This window comes from Apus apus, chromosome 5 (assembly GCF_020740795.1).
Source record: "Apus apus isolate bApuApu2 chromosome 5, bApuApu2.pri.cur, whole genome shotgun sequence".
NCBI lineage: Eukaryota > Metazoa > Chordata > Aves > Apodiformes > Apodidae > Apus > Apus apus.
The window spans coordinates 13,396,897-13,410,823 of NC_067286.1; the positions used below are offsets into that span (position 1 = coordinate 13,396,897).

The 13,927-nt window shown below is 36.5% G+C and overlaps 1 protein-coding gene across 12 annotated transcripts in view; it reads right to left on the reverse strand.

Annotated features, from left to right (window-relative positions):
- SOX6 (SRY-box transcription factor 6) overlaps window positions 1–13,927 on the reverse strand; it is a 370,949-nt gene that overhangs the window by 59,740 nt on the left and 297,282 nt on the right. For all 12 annotated transcript variants that reach the window (XM_051620577.1, XM_051620574.1, XM_051620578.1 and 9 more), the window contains 3 exons: window positions 7,836–7,985; window positions 3,738–3,918; window positions 783–973 (listed from right to left, as the gene is read on the reverse strand). In XM_051620577.1, coding sequence (XP_051476537.1) covers window positions 783–973; window positions 3,738–3,918; window positions 7,836–7,985 — 522 coding nt within the window. The remainder of the gene's footprint in view (window positions 1–782; window positions 974–3,737; window positions 3,919–7,835; window positions 7,986–13,927) is intronic.

Genomic DNA, 13,927 nt, shown 5'->3' on the forward strand with positions numbered 1-13,927 from the left:
TACCTGATTCAGTGTTCACTGGCTCTGTTATACACACAGAGACCTGCTCCTGGAGCAGATCTTTTAGACCTTGGAAATGCCACAGAGCAGGACAAGACAGATACAAAGAATTTTCCAAGAGACTTCTTTGTCCTCTGAGCTGTCCTTAAAGTGTGTGTGACAGAAACCACTCCTCACCTTCCAGATATGATCCCAGCTTGCTATTTTGTAAACTGAATGATGTCCCACTCAGTCCAATGCTGGTCACATTCTCTCGTCACTTTCATTTACCGTTTTATTGTAGTGCCTCATTTCATGTCAGTGTTTGGGAGCTACAGACAAGATTCAAAATAATAACTTTGATCTTAATTTCCCATTGAAACTAAGAGCAAAAGGCACTGTTGTGAGCCTAAATAATTCTTTGCACCTGAGCCACATATTCAAGCACACCCAGATACGTTCAATAGCATCAAAATACTCAGCCATGCAAGAACATAACTGGCCTTTTTGCCATATTTATCAATCCAATAATTCTCAAAAGCAGTGACCACTAACTGTGTACCTTCAATTAATTTTCTGCATTGTTACATGCATGCTTACAGCTTAATCACATGAGTGCACAAGACTGTTTTTTGAATGCTGTCATGTAAACGTAGAGAAGTTTGTAGCACAGCATTGTGAAGTGACAAGGTGCATTTAACGTGAAATCAGGTATGGCTAAAAGCTCTAAAAAGAATTTTTATATAAAAATAAGAAGCTATTTGCAGGAAAAAGGTTGAATGTGTGTCAATGGGAGACATTACCTTTTCATTCCTGCAGTTGTTTAGACCCATGTTATTCATGGAGGGCAATTTTCCATCAACACCATGCGGCTGCTGCTGCTGCTGCTGCTCCCTTTGGATCTGCTCTCTCATTTTTCGAGCCTCCTGAATGGCTTTCATTACTGTGTCCTGGTCCCCAAATAGGGCAGGTGAATTAAGACTGGAAAGAATATCTATAAAAAGAGAACACAATTTATTTAGGTAATTAACCAAATTAGAATCCCAGGTAAGCCCTCAACTCTCATACTGTTAAGAGTTGCATCCAGCTAACATCTGCAGAAGGAGGAGGGGTGGCAATTGTTGTCTGAATTAATCTATAGAAGGGATTGATAAGACTGTGCACTTCTTTTGCAGTTGTAAATAAAACCACCGAAGTCTTGGCATAGCCTGATATGGAGGTGACTGAGCTTACTTCATGGGTTCAAAGTTCAAAGTTAAATATATGTTTAAGACAACAGTATTTTGACACTTAAGAGGGAAGCATTTGAAGTATTAATTAATAAAATAAACAAAGAACAAAAAGAAATCTTGTTTACTTGGCCATGAAAGTCTATGTCAATTTTTAGCATCTCTTTAATGAGAGAACCATCAATTCAAACATTTAGCTTTCAATTTCAGAGAGACACCCATAGTTACCTTTGAGACCAGAGCCTGTTATCACCTCAACATGAGTATGAAGGTCTACATCAGTAGAGAAAAAAAAAGTTTTCTTTCTATCACTCTGGACAGAAACTTTTAAACATGCACCAAACACACAGGAAACATTCTTCTTGCATCTCAAAATGCATCCTAGAGGTAATGAGTGTCCCAGGTACAGTTTCTGATTTGAGACCAAAAGACAGCAATTATTTGGTGACTAGTTGTTTTGTGTTGCTATAATGAAGTTCTAACCTAACCCACCTGTTCCTCCATGGGAGTATCCTCTGTACTGCACATGGATAGATTTGTGTATATACATTCTAGCTAGGAAAATCTGATCAATCAGAATTTGTGCATGACCTGTTCATCTGCCTGCCAAGCAAATGTCTTTCATAAAAGCTCAAAATTTGTTAGATTTGTATACTTACTAGGAGCCCACTATAAAAAAAACCAAAAAAAACCAAAACCAAAACAAAACAAAAACACCAACCAAAACCAAAACCAAACCACCCAAACAAAAAACAACAACAACCAAACCAACAAACAAACAAAAAAACAAACACAAAAAAAAAAACCCAGGCTATGACTTGGAATTCTTCTCCAAAGATAATTTTCTTATTCTTTTGACTTCATTGAAGTTCAGCTGAGTAAAATATAGCAAATCCAACCTCAAAGGGCCCTGAAGTCTTTCAAATAAAAAAAGTTATGAATAAGGGATTCTCATGTTTTATCTTGGGTACTGAACAGTTGATTTAATACTGTGGTCTAGATGAGAAGAAATACAAACTGTGATCTTCTTAATGGCACTGTGATGGTTTCTGTCTGCATGAAGCACCCTTCTCCACAATTAAAGTAAATCAGTAGAGAACACCCATGGTTCTTGCTAGGTAACATTTCTAGTGCTTTGAACTGATGCAGCAACTAGGTTCCATTCTGGAATGTAAGTTGGGAACCATATTTGCATTACTTTTAAGGAGACTTAGACTCTTGGTCACCTAAATTTATCATAAAAGTAGAGCAAAAGCTCCCACATTGCTTGCTGATTTTGACAATGTTTCCCTGCCTTCTTTTATTCTTAAGGATTGATAGGAAAAAATTTTATGACTTTATGTGAAAAATATCCAGACCTTAGGTGTATCTTTTCTAGCCCATTCCCTGGAATGGTCTATGGCTTCAAGCTGATATGCCACTGTCTAATGTTGGTGCAGTGACAGCTGGAAATAAATTGACAGGTAGAATATCTAGCTAGCTCCCAAAAGTATCTTTCAGAGACTGTGATGTTCCCAAGTGTTTTGAGAATGGGACAAATCATAATTTTTATATATTAATGTATGTATTTAACCTATCTGTTCATTATTCACAAGTGTTTCTATATATCTCACAAGTACACTTGAGCTACAGATTGTGAGTAAGTGGTCTGTAGCAAGTATTTAGTTACTGTTAAAATTTACTATTTGAACTTTAGGGCTGATCATCTGTATTTTGCAGCTCTTGATTCTGTTTCTTGACTGGTTAAGGCAGTCTTCATACATAGTTTTCATATCAGATTTGTTTCATTACTTAATAAGATTTATTTCTTAATTGAAGAATCAACTTAATAGCCAGAATGCAGAAGATGAAATTTCTTTTAGAATCCTGTTCAAGGAAAACTAATGGTATGTTTGGGCTAAATAGCTAAAAAGACACATTTAGAGTTACCTTCTTGCCTGGGTCCTGGTTTGCTGTAAACCACAGAAATACTGAATGTTCCTTGACCCTGGTTCAACAAAGTGCTTGAAAAGGTGCTTATTTTAAGGTATGTTAAACCTTTGCATTGTATGCATGCTAATCACACAAGCCATTGTTTGTGTCTATCTAGTATCTAGTCAGGCCACATGTGCATGCAAAGATTATTTTTTTTTGTTTAATCCAGAGGTCAAAATTCAAAAGTTAACTCTGCCTGTATACACCCAATTGATGTACTTGGGGAAGATATTCAAACAAACCTCTTCTACACATTTTTATATATGCATCTCTTTTTACTTATGTGTATATATGTGTATGAATGCATTTTTTTTTACATTACATATTGATTTGTTGTATTCTTGTAGATGCTTATAACTGCTGCATCATTTTCGTTACTGCTGCAAAACCCTGGCATCCAAAGTTCTTTGAAAATCTTTCCTACATTTTTTCCTTCCATTTTGCACAGAAATGTAGGCCCAAATATCTACTTAATCCAGATGTAAGTGTGCTCAAACTGAGACTACATGTGGAAAACTTGTAAGCTTTCTCCTTTCCCCAGGAGAGATTATTTACCTAAAGAGGATCCTCTTCCCAGAGATCCACCGAGGGGGCTGGGGATGCCGCTCTTGTTTGTTACTGTCACTGGACTGCTTTTATTGGCTGGGAAGAGGTTCTGTGTTGGAGATGTTGGGGATTTCACAGGTTCAGCTGTTTTGGGTCGGGCTGACAGATTCAGTGGCTGGGCTGCTTCATCCTACAGGAGTTTAACGTAAATAATTATTAGGAAAAGACAAACGAACACATCATTTTGCAAGCAGCAGCTACTCTACACCTCGAAGACAATACCACATTCTCCAGCAATAATAACAAAAGAAGCTAATTATCTGCCTCCTTTAAGATTCAGCAAAAGGAAACCTCATTAATTTCTCTGTGTTATGCTTCTATTTACATTAACTATGTGGCTGGATCATTCTTTTTGCCAAATTAAAATTTGAATTAGCTCACATTACAGCTTAATTTCCTAATGTGTTTTCAGAGATCTAAATTAACCTAGGGCATTTACAAAGAATTATTTAAAATTTCCAGCAGCTCAGTAAAGCTTTTGCATTGGTTCTATTTGAAAAGTTCCTGGCACTATAAAAATAAGTTATGTAGCTTATTTTTAAATGCATTAGAAGCTAAGGAATCAGAAGTACTTCTATGAAAGAATCATTTAGAAACCCTGACAGTTCTTTGGCCCACGTTTAATGCTGCTGCTAACTTATACATTCCATGCATCTTATTTTGAGTGCATTTTTTGTTTAGTAAAAGAATCTCTGCTGTTCCCCCATAATACAGGATAAGAATGTAACTGAATTCAAATTCCTTGACTAGGGTAATGAATGCATACAATATGCATTTTAAAATATCTTTTATTTTATACGATTAAATTTTTTATATTTTACAATATTTTATTATTCAAAATTGAAATACATTTTTTATAGATTGATGTAAAATCAAGAATCTTTTTCACATAGATCCTGTTCTGCTTCTCATTAGATAAATCTCTAATTATTTCTGTATTCTGTAGTTATTTCTACTGCATTCAACATTTTGTGTATCTGCACGTTTATTTGCATAAAGACAGTATTTTTTAAGGATATGTAAATCTAGTATCAGCACTTTTATATCTTTTTGACACTTTTCATTTGCAATTACGGAAGAAATTCTCTCTGACATATATCTTGTTTCAGTGCTAGGGGAGCATAAGTTCATCTAAGAAATATCTTAACTTTTAGAAGAAGACTCATTCAAGCAATTAATTTCTTTGATCAGGATAGATATTCACAATGTAACCTTCTTCCCACTCTTGGAGCTTGTTCCTTTTGCATAATATGTTAAGCAAGACAGAGCATTTGGAAAATTGTGAAACAGTGATTTTCTGTAATTGAAAAGCCCAGTAAGACAGATCTCTTACTCAAAATATGCCCAAGCAGAATTATGCTGGATATAAGAGAATATTTTTTTCATATTTTAAAACACTGCATGGATAATTTCAAAGCTTAGAAATATTTCAGAATACAATAATACACTACAATATCTCTTCTGTGCCTTTCTCCTTACTGTCAAGCACTGGTTTAGGAAAGTACGTCTGATCATACCCAATTTATTAAGCAGGTAAATGTAACAAACAGGTATTTATAATGCCATCATATCTCCAGTTTTAAACTGTTTCCATAAAACTGCATGACATTCTTATTCTTCCTGACCTTGCACTGTGCACAAATGCACACACCTGTTCAGAGTTCAAGTGAAAAGAGAAATAAAATAGTATAAGGGATATAGTCCATTCTTGTCCTTTGTGGCTATGTTTACATGCAAGCTGTTTCCTTGCACAGATAACAAAGAGGATTCAATAAATTTCTGTGAGAGTTCAGAGCCCCTTTAAGACTATGAAGTTTGCCAAACTAAGGACAGTGAGCATGTACACATATGAATCTATGCTACCATGTTCTATTTCTAAATAACTTTCTGCATATTACTGATACGATCATGTGAAAAAAAACCAACCAAAACAAACCTCTAAGCACTGCCAGAACCTTTTTGTTTGTACCTCATAGACAGCATTCTTATTTCTGCAAGGCAACCTAAAATCTAGAAAACATTCTGGTCACTGACTTAAAAAAACCCCACCTATTGTTACTTTCTGAAAGATCTGACTCTAAAAGAATTCAATTAGGTCTATAAATAGTGCATGTAGTATATACAAACAACTGTTTAAAAACAGAGAAAATATAGAGGATGTTTTAAGTAATGCATGACCACCAAAACTGTAATGTCATATAAAGGTAAAAATTTGCAAAGACAGCTTACAGGTACAAGTTTATTAGAATGCTTTTATATTAATTATTAATTTCTTCATTAGCCAGTGCTATTTGCCCACATAAAGCACTTGTAGTTTATCTTAAATGTGTTCAATGCAATAGTGTGCTTAATAAAAATAAGAATAAAAAGGCTTCTTTTAATTAAGATACATTTCAGTCAATTCAAGTTAAATTATGTAGGGAAACCCCCAAGAATTTGCACATGGTCAAGTCTGTAATAGGACTCAGCTGGTCAGAAAGCTGGAATGATATTGGCCTTAGTTTAAGAAGATATGTGCTTGAATTTAACCAGGGAAAATTTTACTCATGTAATAAAGGTTTGGTTTGGTGTAGATCCATTTGGCTCACTCACTTATGAAATTACTTTTTCACATAAAAGTAGTCAGTAGTATATTCTCAATACCATAAATCACTGGTGTTAGGTATCAGTACACTATGGCAACTTTGCTGAAACAGTCAGGCTTTGCTTTTGGTGGCTTCTGTATTGACCATAACAAACTCTGCATATGTGGTAAATTTCACTGACTGCTCTCAAATCTGGCATTGGATTGCAAGAGGTAAAATATTAGACTAATACACATCTACAGTTAAGTAAAGTGAACGCTTTTCGAAATAAATGTTAGATCTGGCCATAATGGAATAGTTTTTATTTATTAGTACTCTCAGCCTAGCAAAAAAGTGTCATGGAAATTTATCAGCCCAGGCAGAAATATCTACTCACCCACATTTTACCACAGTGATTTATGATAATGAAAAAACGAATGATATTTTACTCTCATGACAAAAAATAATAATAAAAAAAAGCAACCCTCACCTCAAGTGAGTAAAATCTTCCCAGGCTGATTTGAGGCTAAGGACTGTGTGCCTGAAAGGTGTTAGCAGCTAGCAAAAAAACGCACTCTCATTCTCTCTCTCTCCACAAAGTCTCTACTGTATGCCTTCTTTATATCTATTGCAATAGTTCTGCACTTACAGCACTATCATTCAAATTAGTAAAACATGGGGCCTTTTTACAGTTTGAAATAAATTGTTCTTCAGTATATTTGGTCCCATGAAATTCAGAATAACCACAGAAGAACACAGCAATAAAAGCCAGCCAGTTCCACCCAAAGGTACTAGCTGCACCACAGATTTCAAGGGGTGCACGATGTTCATTTCAAGTTGCTGGCAAATGCCATGTTGTAGCTGCCTGGTTCCAAGCAAGTGAGAATAAGCAGACATGAGCATTCAGCAATGGCACAAAACCAACAAGGAGCAGCCCTGTTGTCAGCAGCTGTGTGAAATCAGCAAAAGTCACATCAATTTGCAGTGACACAATGTTTTGCCCGGAGTCAAGACTTACATATTATTTTTATGTGGGGATTTTTCCAAAATTGTAGAATAAGTGTAGCTAGAGATTTGTAAAATAATTAGAAGATCTGCAGTCTCTCTTGTGCTCTAACAAGATAAGCTAGCACTGTATTTGAAGATACTCAAATGTTCAATGTGAAACAATTCATGAAATCGATGCCATTTATGCACATTACAAGATTACAAACTGAAATCCTGAAAATATCACATTTTACTGATGAATCTGTTGTGCTGCCTGTGCTATGGCAGCAAGAGGGATGCCTGATATTTTTGGAAGCAAGAAGTGAGTGTTTTCTCTTCCCTTCTCTATGCTGATAATACATCACTAAAACTGAACATTTTCTTTGAATATTGAAGAACTCTCATGTGGTTCAACTTCCAACTGCAAAACAATTACATAGGTAATGTAATTTCACTGCCCTTTTCAGACAACGACTTCTTCTTTAACGGAAAATACCTTCACTTGAGTTACCGGGCTGGTCCCTCTCTTCTCATTTTTTATCCCAGTGGGTGAGAGTGCCCCTGTCGTATTTGGTGGCTGTGGAGTAGATGGCATTTTGGTTCCAGGAGAAACTTGCATGCTTGCCAGCTGAGCTGCATACAGTTGCTGGAAGACAAGAATATATACAATGTATTCCTGCAAAATTCCTTTTAAAAAAAGCCTTAAATGGACATAATTCTTATTGCTAGGCTGTTTCTTCTCTTAAAGGAATTACAGATTTATTTATTTTTAGCACTTTCTTGTTTGTGGCTACTCCCTTCTAGTTCTTTTCAAAAAGAAAAAAGACTTGAAAACTCCCACACATGAACATCCTCTTTTCTTCATTTGACTTTTTGCTGATTTATTTTTTCCTTCTTGCTAATGGTCATCATGGTAACGAACAAAAGGTTATACTGTGCCTGAATATTAAAAACAAAATTGGCAAAATTATAAAGCTGGTTATGAAAAGGAGGTATAAAACCCCTGTCAGAAACAATAAAAGTTCTAGTAATTCTGTTCTTGTGCTGAAATTACCCACCAACTCCAAAACCTCTACTGGGAGAATCATTTGCTACCAAAAGACAATGCTGCACCTTTCTCTAAATAGTGATGAAAGTCAAAATAGGCAACAGGGTAGGTCTCTATCTCAGTGCACAGTGATTGTTACTAAATAGAAAGTGATAAAACTTAAAAGGCCTTATAAATTCCTGTAATAGTGATGGATGTACAAAAACTCCCTCACAGAAATTTTCAAAAAGTTTAACTGAAACATAAGAAAATACTTGTACAATATAATAAACTATTCCTACCAATCTATAGTGTTTACTGAACAAAACCAAATAAGTTTAATTTCCTTCCAGTGACCAAATTTAAACCCTCACCTTGAATTAGAATCAGCAATAATTCTTCACCATAAACAGGGAAGATCCTAATCCCTCTTCTACCCATTAATCTATATAAACTTTGCCTTAATAGTGAGAAAAAAGCCAGGTGGTTTGTATGTAATTTCAAACATTACTATCATTCAGATGGACAAATAAAAAAAATTACAGTAATCAAAAGCAGACCTTTCAGCACATGTAATTAAATGCAAGCTTAATAAAGAATAATTTTCAAGAGCCAGATGTGCTTATGTCATAATTGTTGCTTTCTTTGGAACATTTTTTCTAATATAACAAGCCTCCACAGAAATGAAAGTTACACAATACTGTAAGCTCAGTGACTCAGTGGCTAGACAAACTCATGAAGGAGGAGCAGATTCAGAACTCTGGGTGACAAATGAGAACTCTTGTTTGTTTCCTGCCACCCCTTTTCAATACCACATAGAGGCTACAAAAGGATCACAGATTAATATTTTGAAATCAATGGTGTTTAAATATTTTGGTCAAGGTACTATTTTTTTCCTGTGCTAGAAAAATAGAAAAAATGAGAATAGAAAAAAGTCCCATTTTTCAGTCCTGTTCTGGAGAATGAAAATGAAACATAGCACACAAAAGTAAATAGTGGTTTTCCCTAATATTAGAATCTTATGCCTTTTAGCATATTCTTCAGATCAACCTATGCTTGCTGAATAGCTTGCTTATGTTAAATTAAGAAGGACATTTCACAGACTTCTAAAACCCTGTACTTTCTCAGCTCAGAAAAAATCAGGCACTGTACTATGACAGAGACACTACAATAAACTTAAATACATTTGAAAGACAAAACCCAGAGATTATAGTGGTTTTCTCAGTGTGCTGTACTTTGCCTATTAAAATACTTTTCCTGTTTTTCTTTTCTGTTTGTTTGTTGGCTTTTCATTGTTTGTTTTTGTTTGTTCATTATTTTTTTTTATTAGAAACCTATGTAACATTATTTCAACTATCTGGGTGAGATTACTTTGATATTACTAAAAATACACTAAAATTTTACCAATTAATGTAGTGTGCATTGAGAGTGGGAAGCAAATTGTATATAAAAACAAATCCAGGTTTATCAACTAAAGTTCACAATCATTTCCTTCTCCTTTTTCAGATAAGCCATTAGGGCAAGAAAGTTGGGATCTGAGTTATTCTCTCCACCAAATTCAGTCTTTCTTAGAGGATAAAAGTTGTTGGTCAATGATGGCAAGCAGCATAGAGTGGTGGGTCGACCGAGGCCAGCTGCCACCCACCCAGCTGCTGTCTGCCTCCCCCTCCTTAACAGGACAGGGGAGGAAAAAAAAGATGCGAAAGCTCATCCGTTGAGATAAAGACAGGGAGAACACTTGTCAGTTACCATTGCAGGCAAAACAGATTTGGCCTGGGGAAAATTAGTTTAATTTAGTGTTCATTCATGCTATGCCAGAAGACAAAGGCCTTAGGCTTACACATCCCTCTCACAGGTTTCAACATTTTTTCAATAGTTTTTCAATTAGTTTTTCCAACTAGCTTTCAATAATCAAATCTCTTCAGTTAGCTCAGGTCCCTTTTCTACATGACTTTTCACTTGCACTTAGGCTTGTGACATTCCTAGACATGTGCTCTACTGAATTTCACTGAGCACAGCAAATAGCACAGAGCAAAGCTTTCTATGCACCAGATGTTTCCTTTTTTTTTACAGCAGGAATGCTGATATTTACCTCCTTAGACTGCAGCATCTGTGTCTAAATGAAGGAATAAAGGTGAAGAATTTTGACAATGAAATGCTACAGAAATAACACATGGTGAGGAAAACAAAATGGGCCTTAAATCAACACAGTTAAGGGAGATTTGCACTGACAACAACTTGTTAACTTTGTGACAGGCTGTTTTACCACCTAACACAGAATTATGATAATCATAACCTTCTTACCAGTGGCTTGTCAATGACAGGTTTTACGGAAAAAGTTTATTTAGAGAAGATATTTCAATAAAGAGAAACTTATCAACTGCTGCATAGGAGAGAGATGGGTTTTATATATATATATTTTTATATATATATAAGAGTCCAGGGAGGAAATGGAGAGAGCAGTTGTACTCGTACCACAGCAGTGGGGATATAATTCAGATGTTCTTCTTTGCAGCAGAATGCTGAAGAAGCTACAGCAAAGACATATGTGAAATACAGAGATAAGAGAGATAGTGGTTACAATAGTCAGCACAGCAGATAATCAAAGTGCAGGTGATGAAGGCTGGCCTAGCACAATGAATTGCAATAGATGTACTTGGAAGATGATCCACACAAAATTCAGTAGATGGTAGCTTGATTGAAGGAGAAAGAAGAGGTCGGTTCTAGAAACATTTAGCCTTTTATTTTATCTTACTAAAAGTCTTATGACCAAAATAAAAAGACATTCTTTTTTTTTCTGTATTTGTACATTATTTCTCCAAAGGTTCTAGAAACATTTTTTTTTTTTGCTCAGAAACTATTGGTAAAATTTATGGACCCTAATTAATTTTAAAGCTTTCCATTACTAAAAATTCAAGTCCTATGTTACATCTTCAACAAAAACCTTTGCTACAGTAAAGGAAACAGATCAATTAAACTACTGAGAATCAAGTCAGAATCCTTATTTGTCAGCATTTTAAATGAATTGTGCAAAGCTGAAATATCTTATTTATAGAGATGAAAGTTCAGCTATTTAGACAATGAGTAATTTGGTTTCTAAAGATGAAAAACTCTTAAGGAGAGACTGCAAGTGCTGTTGAAATCCTGAACTACAAGAGGTAATGCAGTTTTTTTTCTATAGTATATTTAGTACATAGTGTTGCAAAGCTATAATTTCAGAATTTTCCTTCTGAGTATAAAGCATGCAATAATAATACTTAGAACTGTCTGATCACAAAGGGTTTTTACAAGCTCACTAAAACCAGCAACATCTTTTCTATTTCCAGTGCACATTTCTGAAAAGAACCTACCCAAACCAAAAAATACCACCTTCGATGGGACTGCTTATTTTTTATTATTGGTGTAGAGGTGCTTAAAATAAGTTTGAGTTCAAACAGATCAAAGGAAATAGAGTCTCTGTTTGCAAAAGTTTTTCTTCTGTTTAGAGGAAGAATGGATTAGTGCTCAAACCCATGTCACGGGTGTCATAGATAACAACTATGGAAATAAAGTGCTGACCTGAGCCAGATGTCACTGGTATAGCCTTCAGCAGCTCAGGCAAGATAACTTTTTCCAAAAGAATTCAAAAGCATAAATATTCTAATAAAAAATTCATATACATCTTTATCTAAGTGCAAGAACTGTTTCTAAAGTAATGTTAATTGTACTTATTCCTTTCTATTTTTGTATTTAATTGTCATATTTTGTATCAGTATCTCTTTTGCACCAAACATGTTTAGTGACAAATACTACAGTTGAGACCTCTATAGCACCAAGTTAAGAAATGGGGTTATTGGTTTACATATATATATATATATATATATATATATACACACATATATATATATTTAAATAGCAAATGGTTGCTTTTTCTCTTTGTTTTAAGAGAATTTTTATGCTGATCCTTAGAGTGAGAGGCAGGTTAACAGAAAACGACATCCAGAAACTGAAGACAGCCTAAGTAGCTCATCAGCAGCTTAAGCATGTGACAAACCCAGGGGCAACTCGAAGGCAGCTACAACCTGTGGAGTCTGCCAAGAAGCCAGATGCCATCACCAGAAAAACAGCTTCCACAGCTCAGCATCTGTGTCCTAGCAGTGCGCTCCACACAAAAGGTAAAGGAGAAAGAGAAGGAAAGTTGCATATAAAATGTCTAAACAAAATGTACATACAGGTGAAAGCAGCCCTGATTTTAATATATAACTTAAAACTTTTGTGCTGGTTCAGTTCCGGCATGGTTTCGGTAGCAGAAGAAGGGCCCCAGGAGTGGCTCCGGTAAGAAGCTACTAAAAGCTACCTCAGCTCAGGTGGCCAAGGCCAAGTCATTAAAGAAATAAATGCATCTCTGCAATTAACATATGAAAGAACTGATAAAAGACCTGAGTGCAAAGAAGAGCTGAGCTGGAGAGGAGGAGAGCAATGCCAGAGTGGAGATCCCAAGGTTGGTGAGAAAGAAGGGGAAGGAGGTGCCGAAGCAGAAGTTCCCCCGCAGCCCATGGCGAGATGGCAGGCTGTCCCCCTGTACCCCATGGAGGAGAAACATGGCAGAGCATCCCCTGAAAGCATCAGAAGGGGTGAATGTGGGCCTGCAGCCCCTGGACATGGATCTGCAGCTGTGGAAGACCCCATGCTAGGGGAGGTGCCTGATCCCAAAGCAGCTCTTGACTCTATGGGAAGCCCAGGCTGCAGCAGCTCCTGATCTCATGGGAAGGACTCATGAAGGAGAGGTTCGTGGAGGACTCTCTCCCATGGGAGGGACCCCGTGGGGAAGCAGGGGAGGACTGTAAGGAATCCTTCTTCCTGAGGAGGATGGCGCATCAAGAGCCACCAGCCTGTGAACTGACTCTAAACCCCATCCCCTGTCCCCCTGTGCCCCTGGGGAGAAGGAGGGAGAGAAACCGGGAACAAAGTGATTTGGGCCCAGGAAGAAGGGAGGGGTGGGGTAACATATGCAAGCCCTGGTCTTTGTGTTGTCTGTGTCCTGTGTGTGTCTGATTAATGTGAAATTAAATTACATTTTTTTTCCCCAATTGAGGGGAACAAATGGTGAGTGAACCCCCTCCTTGTCCTTTCTCTCAACCCACGAGCTTCTAGCTGGGCTTTATTCTCTCTACCCCAAGGTGTGGGGGGGGGAGAGGGGGAGGAAAGGTGAGTGAGTGGCCACATGGCTGGTTCTTGGTATTTTTGTAGGTACTACCTGTTAAAACAGTGTATTTTATAAATCTCTTTTGAGAGAATTTGGGTGTCTCAGTAGCATTTTCTCAGTTTGTTCTAAGAAAAATGCCAACAAATCAAAATATGGTGAGTTTTGCAGATCTTAGAGTACCATGGGCTAGACTCTTCTCTCATTTTCACAGTTGCCAGCACAGATAGCAGTCACTTACTCTTTAAGAATCAAAAAGTATGCAACATCAACTTAACTCTCAGGTTTATGCAAAATAACTGAGAACTAACGGGCTTTACATGGATATGGAGTCGGTTAACTACAGCAACATGGAGTAAAAATTAGGGAAAAGACAGTT